General features: G+C 45.8%; 1 protein-coding gene across 1 annotated transcript in view; it reads left to right on the forward strand.

The window, feature by feature from the left end:
• UTP20 (UTP20 small subunit processome component) overlaps positions 1–15730 on the forward strand; it is a 65732-nt gene that overhangs the window by 47979 nt on the left and 2023 nt on the right. The window contains exons 47-60 of the mRNA XM_069857161.1: positions 864–1005; positions 1297–1413; positions 2166–2336; positions 3137–3265; positions 3739–3849; positions 4598–4677; positions 6704–6773; positions 7795–7977; positions 8944–9075; positions 10720–10852; positions 11993–12192; positions 12544–12615; positions 13391–13660; positions 14162–14288. Coding sequence (XP_069713262.1) covers positions 864–1005; positions 1297–1413; positions 2166–2336; positions 3137–3265; positions 3739–3849; positions 4598–4677; positions 6704–6773; positions 7795–7977; positions 8944–9075; positions 10720–10852; positions 11993–12192; positions 12544–12615; positions 13391–13660; positions 14162–14288 — 1937 coding nt within the window. The remainder of the gene's footprint in view (positions 1–863; positions 1006–1296; positions 1414–2165; positions 2337–3136; positions 3266–3738; positions 3850–4597; positions 4678–6703; positions 6774–7794; positions 7978–8943; positions 9076–10719; positions 10853–11992; positions 12193–12543; positions 12616–13390; positions 13661–14161; positions 14289–15730) is intronic.

Consider the following 15730-nt stretch of genomic DNA (forward strand, 5'->3'; position numbering starts at 1 on the left):
TGCTTGCTGAAATGGCAGCTCTCAGATCCAGCCAATCAAATGTATAAGGATTTCCTTGCTTTCATCTGTCTTTTGTTTTAAATGTAAGTGAAGTATTTAGGCAGTCAGAGGGCAAGGAGAAAGCTTGGAAATGGAGCTGATCAGTTCCTGAACTCATGGTCTGGCAAGTGGTCAGGGCCTTCAGTTAGGCTTTTCACTGTCTGGTAAGCTGATGTATGCATTTGGGTGTTTGGACGAAGGAACAGGGGGCATTATTTAGGAGAGAGCTACAAACTGGCATGTAAGAAGTGTTTGGAGTCCTGGACATTTTCAAGGTAGGTCAGGAACAAGAGAAATTTCAGTGCTCGAGCAGGAGTCAGGGTGAACCTTCAGGTTTCCTTTCCGACTGGTGATGCCACTGCTCAGAACTGGATCTGGACATCTTGCATTTCCTGCACTATGTAGCTGTCTTGCTCTGGAAACTTTACAGCTGTTTGCAGGCTCCTTGGAGCAGTTCTTGTAAGCCATCAGAAACTGAAGTAAATACCAGTAAATGAAGTAGTGTGGATGGTGGTGGGAGGTATATTTGCTTGATGGAACTAGCAGACTTTTGTCTGCTCACAGGAAAGAAACAAATAAGGATGTAATACAAATCAGTGTACATTTATTATCTTTGTAATAGTGACATTGTTCTCAAGTCTGATGGTCCCATCTGTCATGCTGCTTTAAGTTCATTTTATTTCATTGTATTCTGGCTGTGACCTGCTTTTGCTTGCTGTGTGGGTGGCAGCTGAGCACAGTCGAGCTCTTCACTCCCAACAGCAAGCTTGTTGTGGAGAGGGTTGAAATCTGAGTGTTCCTCTTTCTCATACACTGCTTTTCAGAAAAAAAGTTGACCCTCCTCCAGATCCTAGGCTGCAACCAGAGAGCTGCCTGCTACTCCAACCCACTCCCACAAGAGGAGGGCAGAAAGCACGTGTCAGCAGCAGGACTAACACATATATATTGGTTGATTCAGGACTTCGGGTAAGGATCTCCTCAGATACAAAGCTTTGCAGGTTTTTTTTTTTGTTAAGAGTATTCTAAGGAAGGTATTCTGAATGTATCATGTTACCAGCCACTAGCCTCAACTTCATTTTGCATGGGGTAACTCTAATGGTGCCCCTTAGAGAGCTATAAGAAGTGCTCAGCCTGTTGCAGATATTTGAATGAGATATGGCATAAATTCTGCTATAAGCTGAAACAATATGGGACCTTGCTTGACTTATTTAAGACCCAGCCTGACTTCAAGATGAATGTTTGTGTTCTCTACTCCAGCTGCTGCACATGAGCCTGAAGAGGTCCAAAGTAAATTCTTCTGAGGAGCATGCTTTGGAAATGTTAGATCCTTTTGTTCAGCTGCTTATAGACTGTCTGAAATCTATGGATGTCAAGGTACAGTTCTGAGCTGGAGTCTGTCTTTTCTGTCTGTTCTACTAAGAAGGGTCCTGCCCACAAATGTCATCTTACAGTTGATCTGCAAGAGAAGAAAAACCCATCCAGATTTCAGACCTGATTTCATAGGTGGGCAGATCAAATGGTTAGAGGACAAGTTCTCCTGGAGCATTTATATCCAAGTACTTTGCACGCTTCATAGGCTCACCGTAAGGAGTTTCATGAGGTCCTGTGGCTGCTGGGAGCAGTGTTGTCACAACTGTATTTTCTTCTGATACAGCTCTGATGCCTTTATTTCAAGCACCATAGGCAGCCTCCTTTTGGGGCAGCTTTGGGTTTGACTTGAGCCTAAGAAGGAATCTGTTAAACCTTGAGTTTCCCTGGAATGGAGGGCATGTGTAATATGCTGTTAGGTACCTGGAGCAGAGCTTTCGAGTGACCTGTTCTTTTGACAGAGCAGCTTCTGTGCCTCAAAGGCACCTCTGCTTCAGAAAGAGTACTTGCCATCTGCTGAATGAGCAGATTAATGTATTTACCTAGTAAAATCAAAGCTAGAGAATCAGGGAGTGTCAGAAAGCATATTTAGAGCTGGGGAACCCTTTGTATTACATAAGAATGATTTGAAAGGGGTTGGTTTTGTTAGCAATTGCCTTTCACCACTGTTGCAGATAGCCTTACCATGTCTGTAATAAAGTGAGAAAAGAGTTCTTTCAGTGTCATAGTACCTACTGTCCTTTGGCTTTTTCTTACAGGTGATAACTGGTGCTCTGCAGTCCTTGGTATGGATTTTAAAGTTCCCTTTGCCTTCTGTTAGTACAAATCTGGAGGCACTGATCAAGCAGCTTTTCCTCTTGCTGAAAGAATTTGCCAAGACAGGAATAGCCAAAGGCCAGAATTTCCACCTGGTTGTGAGCTGTTTCAAAGTAAGTCAGACCCAGCGCTGCTTTTTCTGCTTTAGAACTGACTTTGTAGAACGAGACTCTTCCAACTGCAGATCGCTCCTGCAGCTGTCCATGGAGAGAGAGTCTGGAGATCACAAGGTAGCAAGGGAAATATTTGCTGATTCTTTCCCAAATGCAAACCTTAAGAAAATTATGCCTCAAGAATGCACAGCTTGGATCTGAATAAGTGTTTTTGCAGAAGCATATTTGCCTTCTTTCTTCCTTATACTAGTATCTTGTTACCATCCTGTCTTCTAAGAGACATCAGTTTTTGTCCTAGAATGGTTTTATTTTAATGTGATTCTTTGGAGTAAACCCAGGCAGCTGAAGTGGGACAAGGGAAGGGGACGATAAACCGTAGTAATACCTCCACTTACAGTGTGCTGTGTCTTCCTGTAGATGTCTTCTAAACGCAGTGCTGAATTAATTATAGCTTAATGATCATAAGGGAAAGTTAGAGTAATTTGTGCTGAATGCTAATGCCAGAAGAATTTTTCTTGCTTCCTGGCTGTGTTCTTGTGTCATTCACAGATCACTGTTGTCTGTGAGCATCCCCACTCATTTCAAGGGCTAGTCTGAATTAGTGTATTTGCTTGTATCCAGTTTTTGTCTCCAAATTGCCAGCTGAAAGCAAAATTTCATGAGAACAGTGTTAGCTGCATGCTTCAGAGCAGCAGTTTGTCTTTTCAGACCTGAGTGGTATGAACAACGTCAGGCTTTGATGTGGGCTTATGCTTTATGGTACTGTGTGTGTATTGACAATGTGCAATTTGATTTTGTAGTGTGTAACAATACTTGTGAAGAATGCAAAGAGTCAGATAACAAGCAAACAGCTCCAAGTGTTGCTTGGCTTTGCTGAAGAAGATATTTATGATTCATCACGACAAGCCACTGCCTTTGGCCTTCTCAAGGTATTTCTGTGCAGGAGGTGTATGGGTTCTGTGAGCCACTGGGATGGCAGTAATTCTGCCTCCTGGTGAAAGACTGTACAATCACACAGAATGCTATTAGGGCTCTCTGTTATGGGGGTAAAGAAGCAAAGCTTTTCTGTTTGACCTGTGGTCACTCTTTAAAATTGTTTGGGAGGCTTCTTTACACATACACATATGGGGGTGGGTTTGGATCCGAAGATATTTTTTTCTAAAGAATCAACATGCCTGATCATTAGACTGGGTATTCTGTGTTGTCCAAAAGAAATAGATATAGATTTTTAAGACACTGGGTTTTGTTTGTTTGTTTTTAAAATTGCTCTGGGTACGTTTGAAGATGTGTAAAAGTCAGTGTTAATGTACACCCCAAGGCTAGCATAGTTCCAGGGTATAGTAGTGCGTCTCACACTGTGTAAGCAAAAGGACCTGACTGCAGCTGTGCTTTCACATTTTAGGCTATTTTATCCAGGAAGCTGATGGTTCCTGAAATTGATGATGTGCTACAGAAGGTTGCCCAATTGGCCATCACTGGTCAGAGTGAGCCAGTGCGAGTCCAGTGCAGACAGGTGAGTGCAATGGAAAGTCTCTCATCTCACTTCGAGCTGGCTAACAGGCTAGAGGGCTTAGTGTGGCCATTTCCCAGCTTTTACAGCTGCTGAACCCTTAACTTCTTTTCCTCCTCTTACTAATCCTTGTTCCCCTCGTTACCTGGCTGGCTTTAGTTCTTGTCACTGATGTGTAGCAGAATCACAGATGGCTTGCATACAGTGAGACTGATTGCTGTGACGTGCCTTCAGAATGCTGCTCAGCAGCTTTGACACATGACATGATCCCTCCTTTGGAGTCTTATAGGCCCACCTAACTAAGAGCCTTGCCCTTTCTTGAATCCTAGCAGAAGAGAATTTGCCATAAATCCATGATGTCTTCCTCATTCTTTCCAAGATAAAATCAACCAAAAAGGCAGAATTGATTGCTTTCATTTCAAGCTCTGGGATACAGATGCAGCAGGAGCTGTGCATAACCAAATAATGCATTTCCGTAGTTACAGGATGAATTTTGAAGGATGCAGAATCTCTCTTACCAGAGATCACAGTAATACTCTGAAGACTGATGTCAGTTGTCAAATGCTTGCAGGTCGTGTTCTGGGCACAGAGCTTGAGAGCAGTTGTTGGTCCCTTGTGTAATACAAACAAGATGAAAGGGATCATTCTTGTAAACTTGCTGCTCCATCACTAATTTTTTTTTCATAACCATTACAAGCTTTCCTGAGTGTTTCATGTAATTCCTCTTTGTGATGGTGTTTTTTGTTTTCAGATTTACTTAAAATATATTCTGGACTACCCCCTTGGTGACAAGCTGAAACCCAATTTGGATTTCATACTCGCACAACTGGAGTAAGTTTATATTCCTAACATATCATAGAAACCTAGAACAGTTTGTGTTGGAAAGGACCCTTAAAGATCATCCAGTTCCACCTCCCCTGACATGGGCAGGGACACCTTTCACTAGACCAGGTTGCTTAAAGTCTCGTCCAACCTGGCTTTTAACACTTCCAAGGACGGGGTATTCAAACCTCCAGGCAACCTGCCCCAGTGCCTCACCACCCTCTTCCTTACATCTAATCTAAATCTACCTTCTTTCAGTTTAAAGCCATTACCCCTTGTCCTATCAATACACACCTTTGTAAAAAGATCCTCCCCAGCTTTGTTGTAGGCTCCCTTTAGGTACTGGAAGGCCACTATGAGGTCTCCCCAGAACTTTCTCTTCTCCAGGCTGAACAACCCCAACTCTCAGCCTGTTTGCATGGAAGGAGGTGTTCTAGCCTTCTGATCATCTTCATGGCCCTCCTCTGTAGTCGCTCCAACAGATCCATGTCCTTCTTATGTTGGGGACCCCAGAACTGAACAGAGTACTCCCAAGTGGGATTTCATGAGAGCAGAGTAGAAGGGGAGATCATGTCCTTAGAGCTGCTGGTTGCACTTCTTTCCATGCAGTGCAGGATACAGTTGGCCTTCTGAGCTGCAAGCGCACATTTCTGGGTCATGTTGAGCTTCCCATCAACCAACACCCCTAAATCCTCCTCAGGGCTGCTCTTAATCCATTCTCTGCCCAGCCTGTATTTGTACTTGGGATTGCCCCAACCCAGGTACAGAACCTTGCGCTTGACTTTGTTGAACTTCATGAGGTTTGCATGGGCCCACCTCTCAAGCCTGCCAGGGTGCCTCTGGATGGCGTCCCTTCCCTCTAGTACGCTGACCACACCACACAGCTTGGTGGCATTGGCAAACTTGCTGAGGACGCACTCAGTCCCGCTGCCAATGTCAGTGATAGAGTTGTTAAACAGCAGCAGTCCCAGTACCAACCCCTGAGAAACACCACTTGTCACTGGTCTCCTTTTGGAGATTGCGCTGTTGACCACAGCCCTGAGAGTACCGTCTAGCTGATTTCCTTATCGGCTAAGTGGATTATCCATCAAATCCATGTCTCTCCAATTTAGAGACAAGAGTGTTGTGTGGGACAATGTCGAATGCTTTGCCCAGATCCAGGTAGATGACATCAGTTGCTCTTCCCTTATCCACCAATGCTATAACCCTGTCATAGAAGGACCATCACATTTGTCAGACACAGTTTGCCCTTAGTTAAGTCATGTTGACTGCTACCAGACACCTCCTTAGCATATTTCGCAGGAAGATTGCTTTTGTCACAATATCTCTGACTTCTCTGTTAGAACAGAGCCTTGTTGCTTAAATATGACTTTAGCAGCCACCTTGTGTGCCAAAAGGCTGCTTCTGAGGAGTGGAGGATGTGGCTGAGGTCTTGGTTTTCCTACCAAGATGGTAGGAAAATCCCTGTTTTAGAGACAGGCTGCTTGATTAAGGAAGTCTTTTTTCTCTTCCCTGTTTCGTAGCTGGTTTTGTTGTCCTTTATCTCTTTGTAAGCAATGGTTCTGTTGTTTGCTTAGTGGTTAACCAGGTCTACTGGTTGTGAACCAGGTGAATGAGAAAATCCAGAAAGAATAATGCATTGTGCATTTAAATGGCTGCTGTCCCGTGGCAATCGTCTCCACTGCAGTTGCAGGCACAGTTGAGATCAACTGCACCAATTCAGCAGGAACAGTGGGGCTGAAATTTCCTTCTGAGCATGACACCATCCTTTGCTCAAGGTGGTTGTAGTTTATCATGTTCCCCAGCAGCATAACACAGTGCAACTGTGCTGACTCAAGCTGCCTGGAGCCCTTTTTTTGCTTGTTTGTCTTCACATGCCTGTTCTCTGAGACGGAGCTGATGGGCCCGGCTGCTTCTGATAGCTGTTGTAGAAAGATCCCTGTAGTGTGTGTTTCTGGCATTGGCCATTCTTGTAAATTGTTAACAACTTTCCAGAGTATTAACACAGCCATAACCGTTAATCGTTTCCTCACAGGTACGAGTATGAAACTGGAAGGGAATCGGCACTGGAGATGATTGCGTACCTCCTTGACATGTTCCCAAAGGTAATGAGCACTCCTTAGCGTTCCAAACATTAAGCAGTTACTGCAGCTTGCAGTAACAACATTTTCAGAGCAGTTTATTTTTGAAGCACTCGGTAGTTCATATTATCTCCTATCATGAGCAGAATGTTCACTTATCTCCAAAGTACTTGGCTTTGTTTCAAAAGAGAAATGACATGCTGGAAAGTCTGCAGTACTTCTTTATCTAATGTGCTCAGTCTGCAAGTAAAATAAAGCTCTATCAGCTGGAGTTTTGATAAGCTTGGTGGTGATTTATGCCAAGAATAAACAAAACCAGTTTAGAAAATGAGGTATTAATAGAAAGTAAAGTCTAGAGTTTTCTCATTGTGGGGAAGTGTCAACATACATGAGAGAGATTGCTGACTGAACTGGTATGTGATGTACCATGCATGTTTTGTTGGCCTGATCGGAGCAGGAGAGCTTCTCAGTGAGGTGGATCAAAATGGAAGCTAGAAAATAACTGTACATCTATGCAGTGTAACACACAAAATGCTAAACTGCTTTGAAGCTCTGCAGCTGGAGCTTGACTGAGCATTTTGGAGACTGAGAGAAGTGCAATCCAGCAGGAATTTAGGAGGAAGGAAGAGAAATTCTGCACAGTAAGCTGTGCTTCACCACCACCTGATTAGATATAGTATCTCAACGGGTTCCTAGCAGCTCTGTAAAGTAGCCGTGAGCTGTTATCTCTGAGAGACAGAGCTTTGGGCTGATTGCTTCCGTGCTGGGGGACTTGAGCCTGTTTAAGTGAGAACCTGGCATGAATTAAGTTGCTGCCCCAGGAACACGTTAGCAAGTCAGAGCTGGGTCAGGACTGGGGCTGCTATACACTCCCTGCGTGCTCCAGCGACTCAACCATCCCATCCTTTCAGTTCACTTGCCTTGAAGTGAAGCTCACTCAGGGCTGACATTCTCTATGCGGTGTAACATATACCCTGCTTTTTTCCTGTAAATGTCAGAAGCTCCTTGGGGAATATGCAATTGACTAGTGATTGTTTCTTTCAAGGATCTCCTCCACAAATACTGCGGACTGTTTTTTCTCTCTCTTTGTATGATGATGATAAATGACGACTCTGCCAAATGCAAAAAGATGGCAGCTTTGACGTGTAAATCTCTCCTCCGGAAGATAAGCAATGAAAAACGAGATCTGATGTTTTCGCTGGTCACAGAGTGGTTCCACAGCAAGAAGGTATTGTATTCTTTGGTCTTTTCACTGGCCAGGTCTGAGCTCTGTCTGGAGGCTCAGTAAGACTAAGGCAAGCTAGAGGTCGTTCATACCAGGTCTGGTGGATGGGTGGGTTCAGTTATGCCTGACTTAGTACTTTTAGGAAAGGAGTGTGGGCAAGACTCAGCTTCGCATAAAAGCTTTTCAAAGCCATGTTCAGTGCTATAGCTCTTGCTAGTAAGAATAGCAAGAAATGGTACAGCTGCAGAAAGCTGCAGAAATGTAAGGAACTGCTGGTTCAGCCCACAACTTCCCAGCCGCATTGCACTGCTTTCTAACAGTTCCTCTTTTGGGTCAGGTATTTCATCAGGTGTAGTCTTTGCTCAGGTTAAAGGTTTGAGCAAATTCCTTAAAGCTCTTCTTATCCTTGTAATTGGCTTTTTTGTTTTGCTGTCTTTAGCACAGACTTGCTGCATTGTGCTGCCAGCAGCAAGGCAGAATGCAGCAGCAGCAGGTGGCAAACCTAATCTTACAGATCTCCCATGTTGATCTGTGTGTCTGGGTGTTTAGTTATTCTCAAACTGGACTCAAGGCCTGTCCCTCTAAACTAGTAATGTAAGTGCTCTTCAACGCTTCATCCTTATCATCTCCAAGATGTTCAGTTCTCGTTTATAGCTGTGAGCCACCTCTTGGGTTATGAAGAATCAAAGAATTCAAAGTAATCCCCAGAGCTTTGCAGCTGGGAACTGGGCTGGAAAAGGCCTTTCAACATTCAGTTTTAGGGTGTGTTTGCAGGGACAGCTTCTGCTGCCAGGCACTTTTGTCCTTGGCTGGCAGCATCTCCTTTTTCAATAGTACCCTGAAAACCAGCTTCTCTTAAGACGCTGTTGCTACAGGTAAAACTAAGGATCGCTACTAGCTCTTGTACATGGGAGCTGCAGGATTTGATTATCAAAAAGTAACAAGGGATGTTATTCTTTCTGCTGGCAGAGCTCACACAGGAGGTTGGCTGCCCAGGCATGCGGTTTGTTTGTTGAAGTGGAAGGAGTAATGTTTGAACGGCGGCTCGAAGCTGTCCTCACCTTGATTGAAGAAGAAATCAACCCAATTAAATTTGAAGATGTAAGTTATTTTTCCCATGCTTGAGGCATAGAGAAAGACAATTAAGAAAATGGGAAAAGGGAAGAAGGGGCTGTTCGGAACTGAGGAAAGACATGAAACACACATTTGTTCTGAAGGAGAACTAACTGAAGAACCATGTTTTTTAACCTCTAAATCCAAATTTGACGTCGTGTTTTACAGTACAAGAGGCAAAGAAACTTTGCAAAGCCACTTGGCCTGAGCCTACAGCCGTACTGTGTAACCAGTAGATAGATTGTTCCTTGCCTTAGCTTCTATCAGGATTTCTGTGGGTGGAAGGGGCTGTTGAGATAGCCTTGGAGTCTCAGGCTTTCGTTTTTTTCCTGTATGACTTGATGGGTTGTCAGCATGTAGCAATGTTTATATTGAGGGAGCTTTCCCTGTTGCTAGTCTTTCCCGTGGTGGCAGGAAAGGAGGAACTTTGGGGTTTTTGTTTAAAGTGTAATTGTAAAAACCACCATCAGAAAGCATGGCAGGGTACACAGGTAGCACTGGGATGAGTTAGAATCTGTTTAGTTGGAAAACAGCCTGATCACACTGACAACATCTGTTTAACTGGGAAATGTGTCTGCTAGTGCAGATTCATGTAAGCATGAAAGGTCAGAGTGCATCACTTGTCACTGTCTGCTTTGTTCAGTGTTATCGACAGATTTGTCTTTCAAAGTTCCCTGGTTTTGTTTTATGAAAGTTCTTCTTATTACATGTGATTAACTCGGAATAACAACCCCAGGCCTCAGTGCTGGGGCCAGTCTTGTTTAATATTTTTATCAATGATCTGGAGGGCACACCCTCAGTAAGCTTGCAGATGACACCAAATTGGGCAGGAGTGATGAGCTGCTTGAGGATAGAAAAGGTCTTCAGAGGAATCTGGACAGGCTGAGGCCAGTGATATGAGGTTCAACAAGGCCAAGTGCCAGATCCTGTACTTGGGTCACAACAACTCCAGGCACTTTTACAGACCTAGAGAAGCGTGGCTGGAAAGCTGCCTGGTAGAAAAGGACCTGAGGGTGCTGGTCAACAGCCGGCTGAACATGAGCCAGCAGTGTGGCGAGGGTGGCCATTAGGGTGGCCAGTGGCATCCTGGTTTGTATCAGAAATGGTGTGACCAGTAGGAGTAGGGAAGTCTCAGTACTCAACACTGGTGAGACCGCTCCTCAAATACTGTGTTCAGTTTTGGGCCCCTTACTACAAGAAAGACCTTGAGGCACTGAAGCGCATCCAAAGAAGAGCAACAAAGCTGGTTAACGGTCTGGAGCAAAAGTCTTACGAGGAGCGGCTGAAGGGACTGGGATTGTTTAGTCTGGAGAAAAGGAAGTTGAGAGGGGACCTTCCCGCGCTCTACAGCTATCTGAAAGGAGGTTGTAGGGAGGTGGATTTCAGTCTTTTCTCCCAAGTGGCAGGTGATAGGACGTGGACACACATTCCATCAGGGGAGTCAATCTCCTGCAGAGGTTCAGTCTCCAGAGGAAATGCTCTAGTGGAGATGCTTCTCTGCTGTTTGTTTTAGGAACTGGATACAAGTCTTCTGTTTCTTTGCAGGGTTGAGCTGAATTTCATCTAGTAGGGTAAATAAGCACTGTCTTCAGGCTCTCATAAGCATTTTTCTTGACTTGCTGATTTTATTAGATAACTGAAGAGGAGGAGGAGAAGGCTGCAGACAGGCTGCTATTCAGCTTTCTTGTGCTGCTAACAAAGCTGATCACAGAGTGCAACTTGATTCAGTTAACCAAGAACAGCGATATTATGAATAATATCTGGGGTAAGTATCAGGAATTATTATGGCTGTGCGAGCCATGTGTTTTTTCACTCTCTAATATAAACAATTGAATTTTGTCATACAAGGTTCCCATGCTGCAGAACGTTAATACATGGCAGTTACTGAGCAGTGAAATGAAGATGTTAATGGAGAAGGTTACAGGGCTGATGAAAACAACACACCCTCTGTCTCAGCTGATGGGAATTTTTTTCTGTTATCCCAAGGGCAAATAGCTGCAAACTATTGCATGTTTGACCATAATTACATCCTCTGAAAACTCTCAGTTCTTCTGGGAGGATGAGAATTTTCTTGATGAGATCATACATACCAGCCAGCAAGCGATGACGCATGGTGATAGTGCTGTAAATACTGTGTCTCTACCAGGACATTAAGTCCTGGAGGTTATTTGATTCAAATAATTTCCCTATGAGTGAGGTTGTAAAATGTCAGGCTGCCTTATTGGCATTTTGTTGCTTTGTTTTTAATTGCTTCCTTTGCTGCTACCAGAAGGCCTGGGTCTGGCTGGTCAATGTTATAGAAGATTTCCACCTCCCAGGTGCCTTTAGTGAGATCTGTGATAACCCTTGTAAATACTGGACTGCTTGGTTATGTGCAGCTTGGTCAAGGGCGAGATGCTGGCAGCTCCATCTCTTTATTGAAGTATCCTCAGCCTCCATCTGACCATCTGCAGCAAGTGCCAGCTCACACGAGTCTCAGCAGCCAGTCCCCAGACGTCATGGGCAGAGTCCCTGAGAGAACCATAGTTGCTGCGGAGACATGACTTGTCAGCCGTGATTGCAGCAAGTGTCCTTTTGTGCTGTGCCTGCTTTTGCTGCCTAGTTACCATCGCTTTCCAGCAATGGCCACATCTTTGGATATTATAAAGTGCTGTGAGCGCATTCCAGAATGCTAAGTCACCATGGAGACATTTGGCTACCTCTGGCTTTTTGCTGTTCTCTGCTTTGGCTGGATAAGTTGCTAGGAAGTTTTGATTATATTATGAGCGGATGGGCAGAGTTCATTTCCTTCACCTTTTTATTGTAGTATGTGCTGTGGTAATTCTTGCAGGGACCTGGTCCTTTTTCTGCTCTCTGCTCTCACTGGACCAGCTTGTGTGCCTAAAGAGGTGTTTTCCCCCACCAGGTCATGTCCAGTCTCACCTGTGGCATCCTCATAGCTGGGTATGGCTGACAGCTACTGAGATCTTTGGCTTGTTGTTTGCATCTTACAAGCCAGAAGATCTTGTCAACAAATGGAGGGAGAGAAAGACAGGGAAGAGGAAAAAGTCATCAGCGGAACTATCTGCATCCACAGTCTTCTTGACTACCGAACTGGACAAAAAGGTAGTGATGTCAGTAATACTCCTTCCCCCCTGCCCATTCCCTGCCTGGGATGCAAAAATATGCATATGCCAAACTGTAACACTTTCTCTTCTAGCTGCTTGTTTGCTGACTAATCCTGATCACTTAAGGCATTTGGGAGGTGTCTCTGCTGCTGGGAGAGCGCTTCTCTGGGGTCGTATTCTCAGCAGCGCAAAGATTCTCTTCTAGGCTACAAGATGCAGGCAGATTTGCTGAGCCGATCCCTTGACCTCCTCTGGGAGCTGCCTTTGGTGACTGCAAAACGCTGCTTTGAGTTTCTGCTACTGGCTCCTTTTCATGGAGTTATTCCCTTCTCCTTTTTCCTTTCCCCAGATGAAGGAACTTGCGTTTGCGTTTTGCCATCAGCTGCAGTCCAAGTTCCTGGACCTGTCTCTGGGTGAGCAGGTAAGAGCATAAGCAGGTCTGGGGCTGCAGGAGGGCACAGAGCAGGCCCCTGTCCCATGAGGGAGCGTTAGGTCCTCGTTAGGATAGCAGCGCTGCTGGCTCTTGGCAGCTCAGGGCAGATACACAGTGTGAGGCCAGCTGCTCTGTTCCAAGGGCATCTGAGCAGGTTGTGTGTCTTGGAGGGGCCCAGAAAAGTCTCCCTTGTGGTGTCAGCTTGCTGGAAGGACTGGGCTGCGGTGGGGACAGGAAGGGGAGGCACCGTGCAGGGCAAGACTGAGGTCTGTTCTGTCCAGACCTTCATTGGGGGATTCTGGCTCTGCAGCACAGGCTGGAACAGGTTGGGCAACCACATACTGGAGCAGGGATCCATATTTCTGGTGCTGGATTCCTGCAGCTGCACTGGAGCCCTGGCTGTTTGCTGGGAGGGTTTAGTCCAGCTTTTTGCTGTTGCGTGAAGGTCTGACTCCCCTGTGAACCTGCTCAGAGATTTCCTTGTGAAGAGCCAGGGGCTGCCAGAGGTTGAGAAGATGAAAAGAGCAGCCCTGTTTCAGGAAGCACTGGAGCCCAAAAGGCACAATAGCTCATAGGGTAACTCTCTCCCAGACTGCAGGAGGATATTGAGATGGGCCTTCCTGCTAGAAGCAACGTGCAGGGGCTGAACCCATCACAGCCTCCCGGGTTGGCCAGTTACTCTTTCCGATCTAGCCTGGGCTCTCAGATACCCTGGGCACTGAGGAAACCCGCACTGACCAACTACTCTGGTTTTACACTTCAGGTTATAAAGAATTTGCTTTTTGTAGCAAAAGTTGTTTACTTGCTAGCCCCTGCCTTAGAAGAAAGTAAAGAGGCTGAAGGAGAACTTGGCTGTGAAATGGAGGAGCAGGAGGCCTCAGAAAATGAGGAAGAGAAAGATGTTTCTGCTCAAGGAGGAGAAAGAGAAGACACAGAAGAGAAAGGCCAGCCAGCGACATTGCTCTGGCTAATGAAGAAGCTCTCTCTCATGGCAAAGCGAGAAGCAGCATATTCCCCTAAGGTCCCTTTAAAGGTAAGAACAGGGTTAGACCAACTGCTTGTGATGACACTTGCACAGCAGAGTGTCGCTCTGGCTCTTTGCTTTCAGGGGACCAGCTGTAGAGGGTGCTGGGAGCTAGTGCTGAAGCAAGGATTAGCAGGTGCCAAAGAGATGACGAGCATTTCCATTTGGGTTTCTCAGGAAAGGCTTATGTCACTGTGTTTCCCTGTGTGTAGTTACAGAGACTGAACTTTCTTGTCGTCATCTGCCTCAGTGCAGGACAGTGGGAACAAGAAGCCTGTTCAAAGCATTACCAGCTGCCAGCTGGCGGAGTCGCAGCTCACATTTACAGATCCCATGGGGCTGTGCCTGTCTAAGGGCTGCAGTGCTTGGCTGCAGTGCAGCCTTGTAGCAGCAGCAGTTTCTGACTGAAACAATGCCTTGTACACTGAACAGTAACGCACAACCCTCTTGCAGCAGTTCAATTAGTTCCACAGTTTCCTTTCAACCTTCCTTACTTACATTCATTTTCAGAGAAGCTGCATCTTTAAGTTCTTGGGAGCAATCTCAGTGGATCTGGGGGAAGACAGGATCAAGCCATACCTTCCAACAATTCTCACCCCTCTGTACAGGGAGCTGAACAGCACCTACGCAGAGCAAGGTAAGTGATTTCTCTCGAAGAGTAGCAGAGAGGTGAGAGCTCTGCCTTGGCACATACTCCACCCATCATTCCTTTTGTTGGTTGAAGCATAGATGCCATAACCAGTGAATTTCACCTACTTGCAGTCCAACCAAAACAGCAGGAAAGGGAGGAGAGCGTTTGACAAATGGAACAAAAATCAATTTGTCAGCAAAGAAAAGAGACTGAACTAAAGTTAGGCAGGCTCGTACCTGGAAGAGGGTAAAGCTTGAACATGTGATGTGGTAGAAAAAGTGTAGTAATCAAGGGTGGACGCGTGGTGGCAAGACTCGCAGAGTCGTTGCTGAGGGGAAGAGCAGAGTACAGGTGTTCAGGAAGCCAGAACAAGGCTGTTGCCAAGTGCCGTGCTTTGTGAATGGCACGTTAAATCTGCTTTGAGGCTTACGGGTGTGGAAATCCATGCCTTATGGTTAGAAGTGTTTTTAATGTGAAATGGTGTGTTTTATGGCAGCTCGTGTTAGGGTAGAGTGAGGGACTGTACAAGTTGGAATTGCCAGTCTGGAGGTTGCTTGATGTTTTCCCCAAGCTCCCTCTTTTGAAATAGAGAAAATCACCTTTAGCATGCGCCACGTGAGCACAGGGGCTGAAAGTAGCCTTTGCAAGCAGGGGAAGAGAGTTGTCTGCTCGGGGAGTGCAGCAGGCAGCGCGTGCAGTTGCGCGGGCATTGATTCAACTGCACACAGAACTTCTCCCTTCCTCCTTAGTGAATCCAGGTCACTCTGTCCTGCTAGATGCTCCCTGAGCAGCAACGCTTGTTTCTCCCTCTTTGTTTAAAAGATCTTAAGAAGTCATAGAATCATCATAGAACCATTAGGTTGGAAAAGGCCTTAGAGATCATCAGCTCCAACTGTACCTGTCTACTACTAAATCATGTCCCCAAGCACCTCTCATCTACCTGCTCTTTGAACACCTCCAGGGATGAGGACTCAGCCACCTCCCTGGGCAGCCTCTGCCAGTGCCTGATAACCCTTTCTGTGAAGAAATTTTTCCTAATGTCCAATCTAAACTTCCCCTGATGCAACTTGAGGCCATTCCCTCTAGTCCTACCACCTGTCACTTGGGGGAAGAGACCAACACCCACCTCTCTGCAACCTCCTTTCAGGTAGTTATAGAGAGCAATGAGGTCTCCCCTTAGCCTCCTCTTCTCCAGGCTAAACAACCCCAGCTCTCTCAGCCACTCCTCCTAAGACCTGTTCTCCAGCCCCTTCACCAGCTTTGTTGCTCTTCTCTGGACTCGCTCCAGGACCTCAGTGTCTGTCTTGTATTATGGGGCCCAGAACTGAACACAGTATTTGAGGTGAGGTCTCACCAGTGCCCAGTATAGGGGCAGAATCACTTTTCTGGTCCTGCTGGTCACGCTGTTTCTGATACAAGCCCAGATGCTCTTGGCCACCTGGGCACAC

Source organism: Phaenicophaeus curvirostris, chromosome 1 (assembly GCF_032191515.1).
Source record: "Phaenicophaeus curvirostris isolate KB17595 chromosome 1, BPBGC_Pcur_1.0, whole genome shotgun sequence".
Taxonomy (NCBI): Eukaryota; Metazoa; Chordata; class Aves; order Cuculiformes; family Cuculidae; genus Phaenicophaeus; species Phaenicophaeus curvirostris.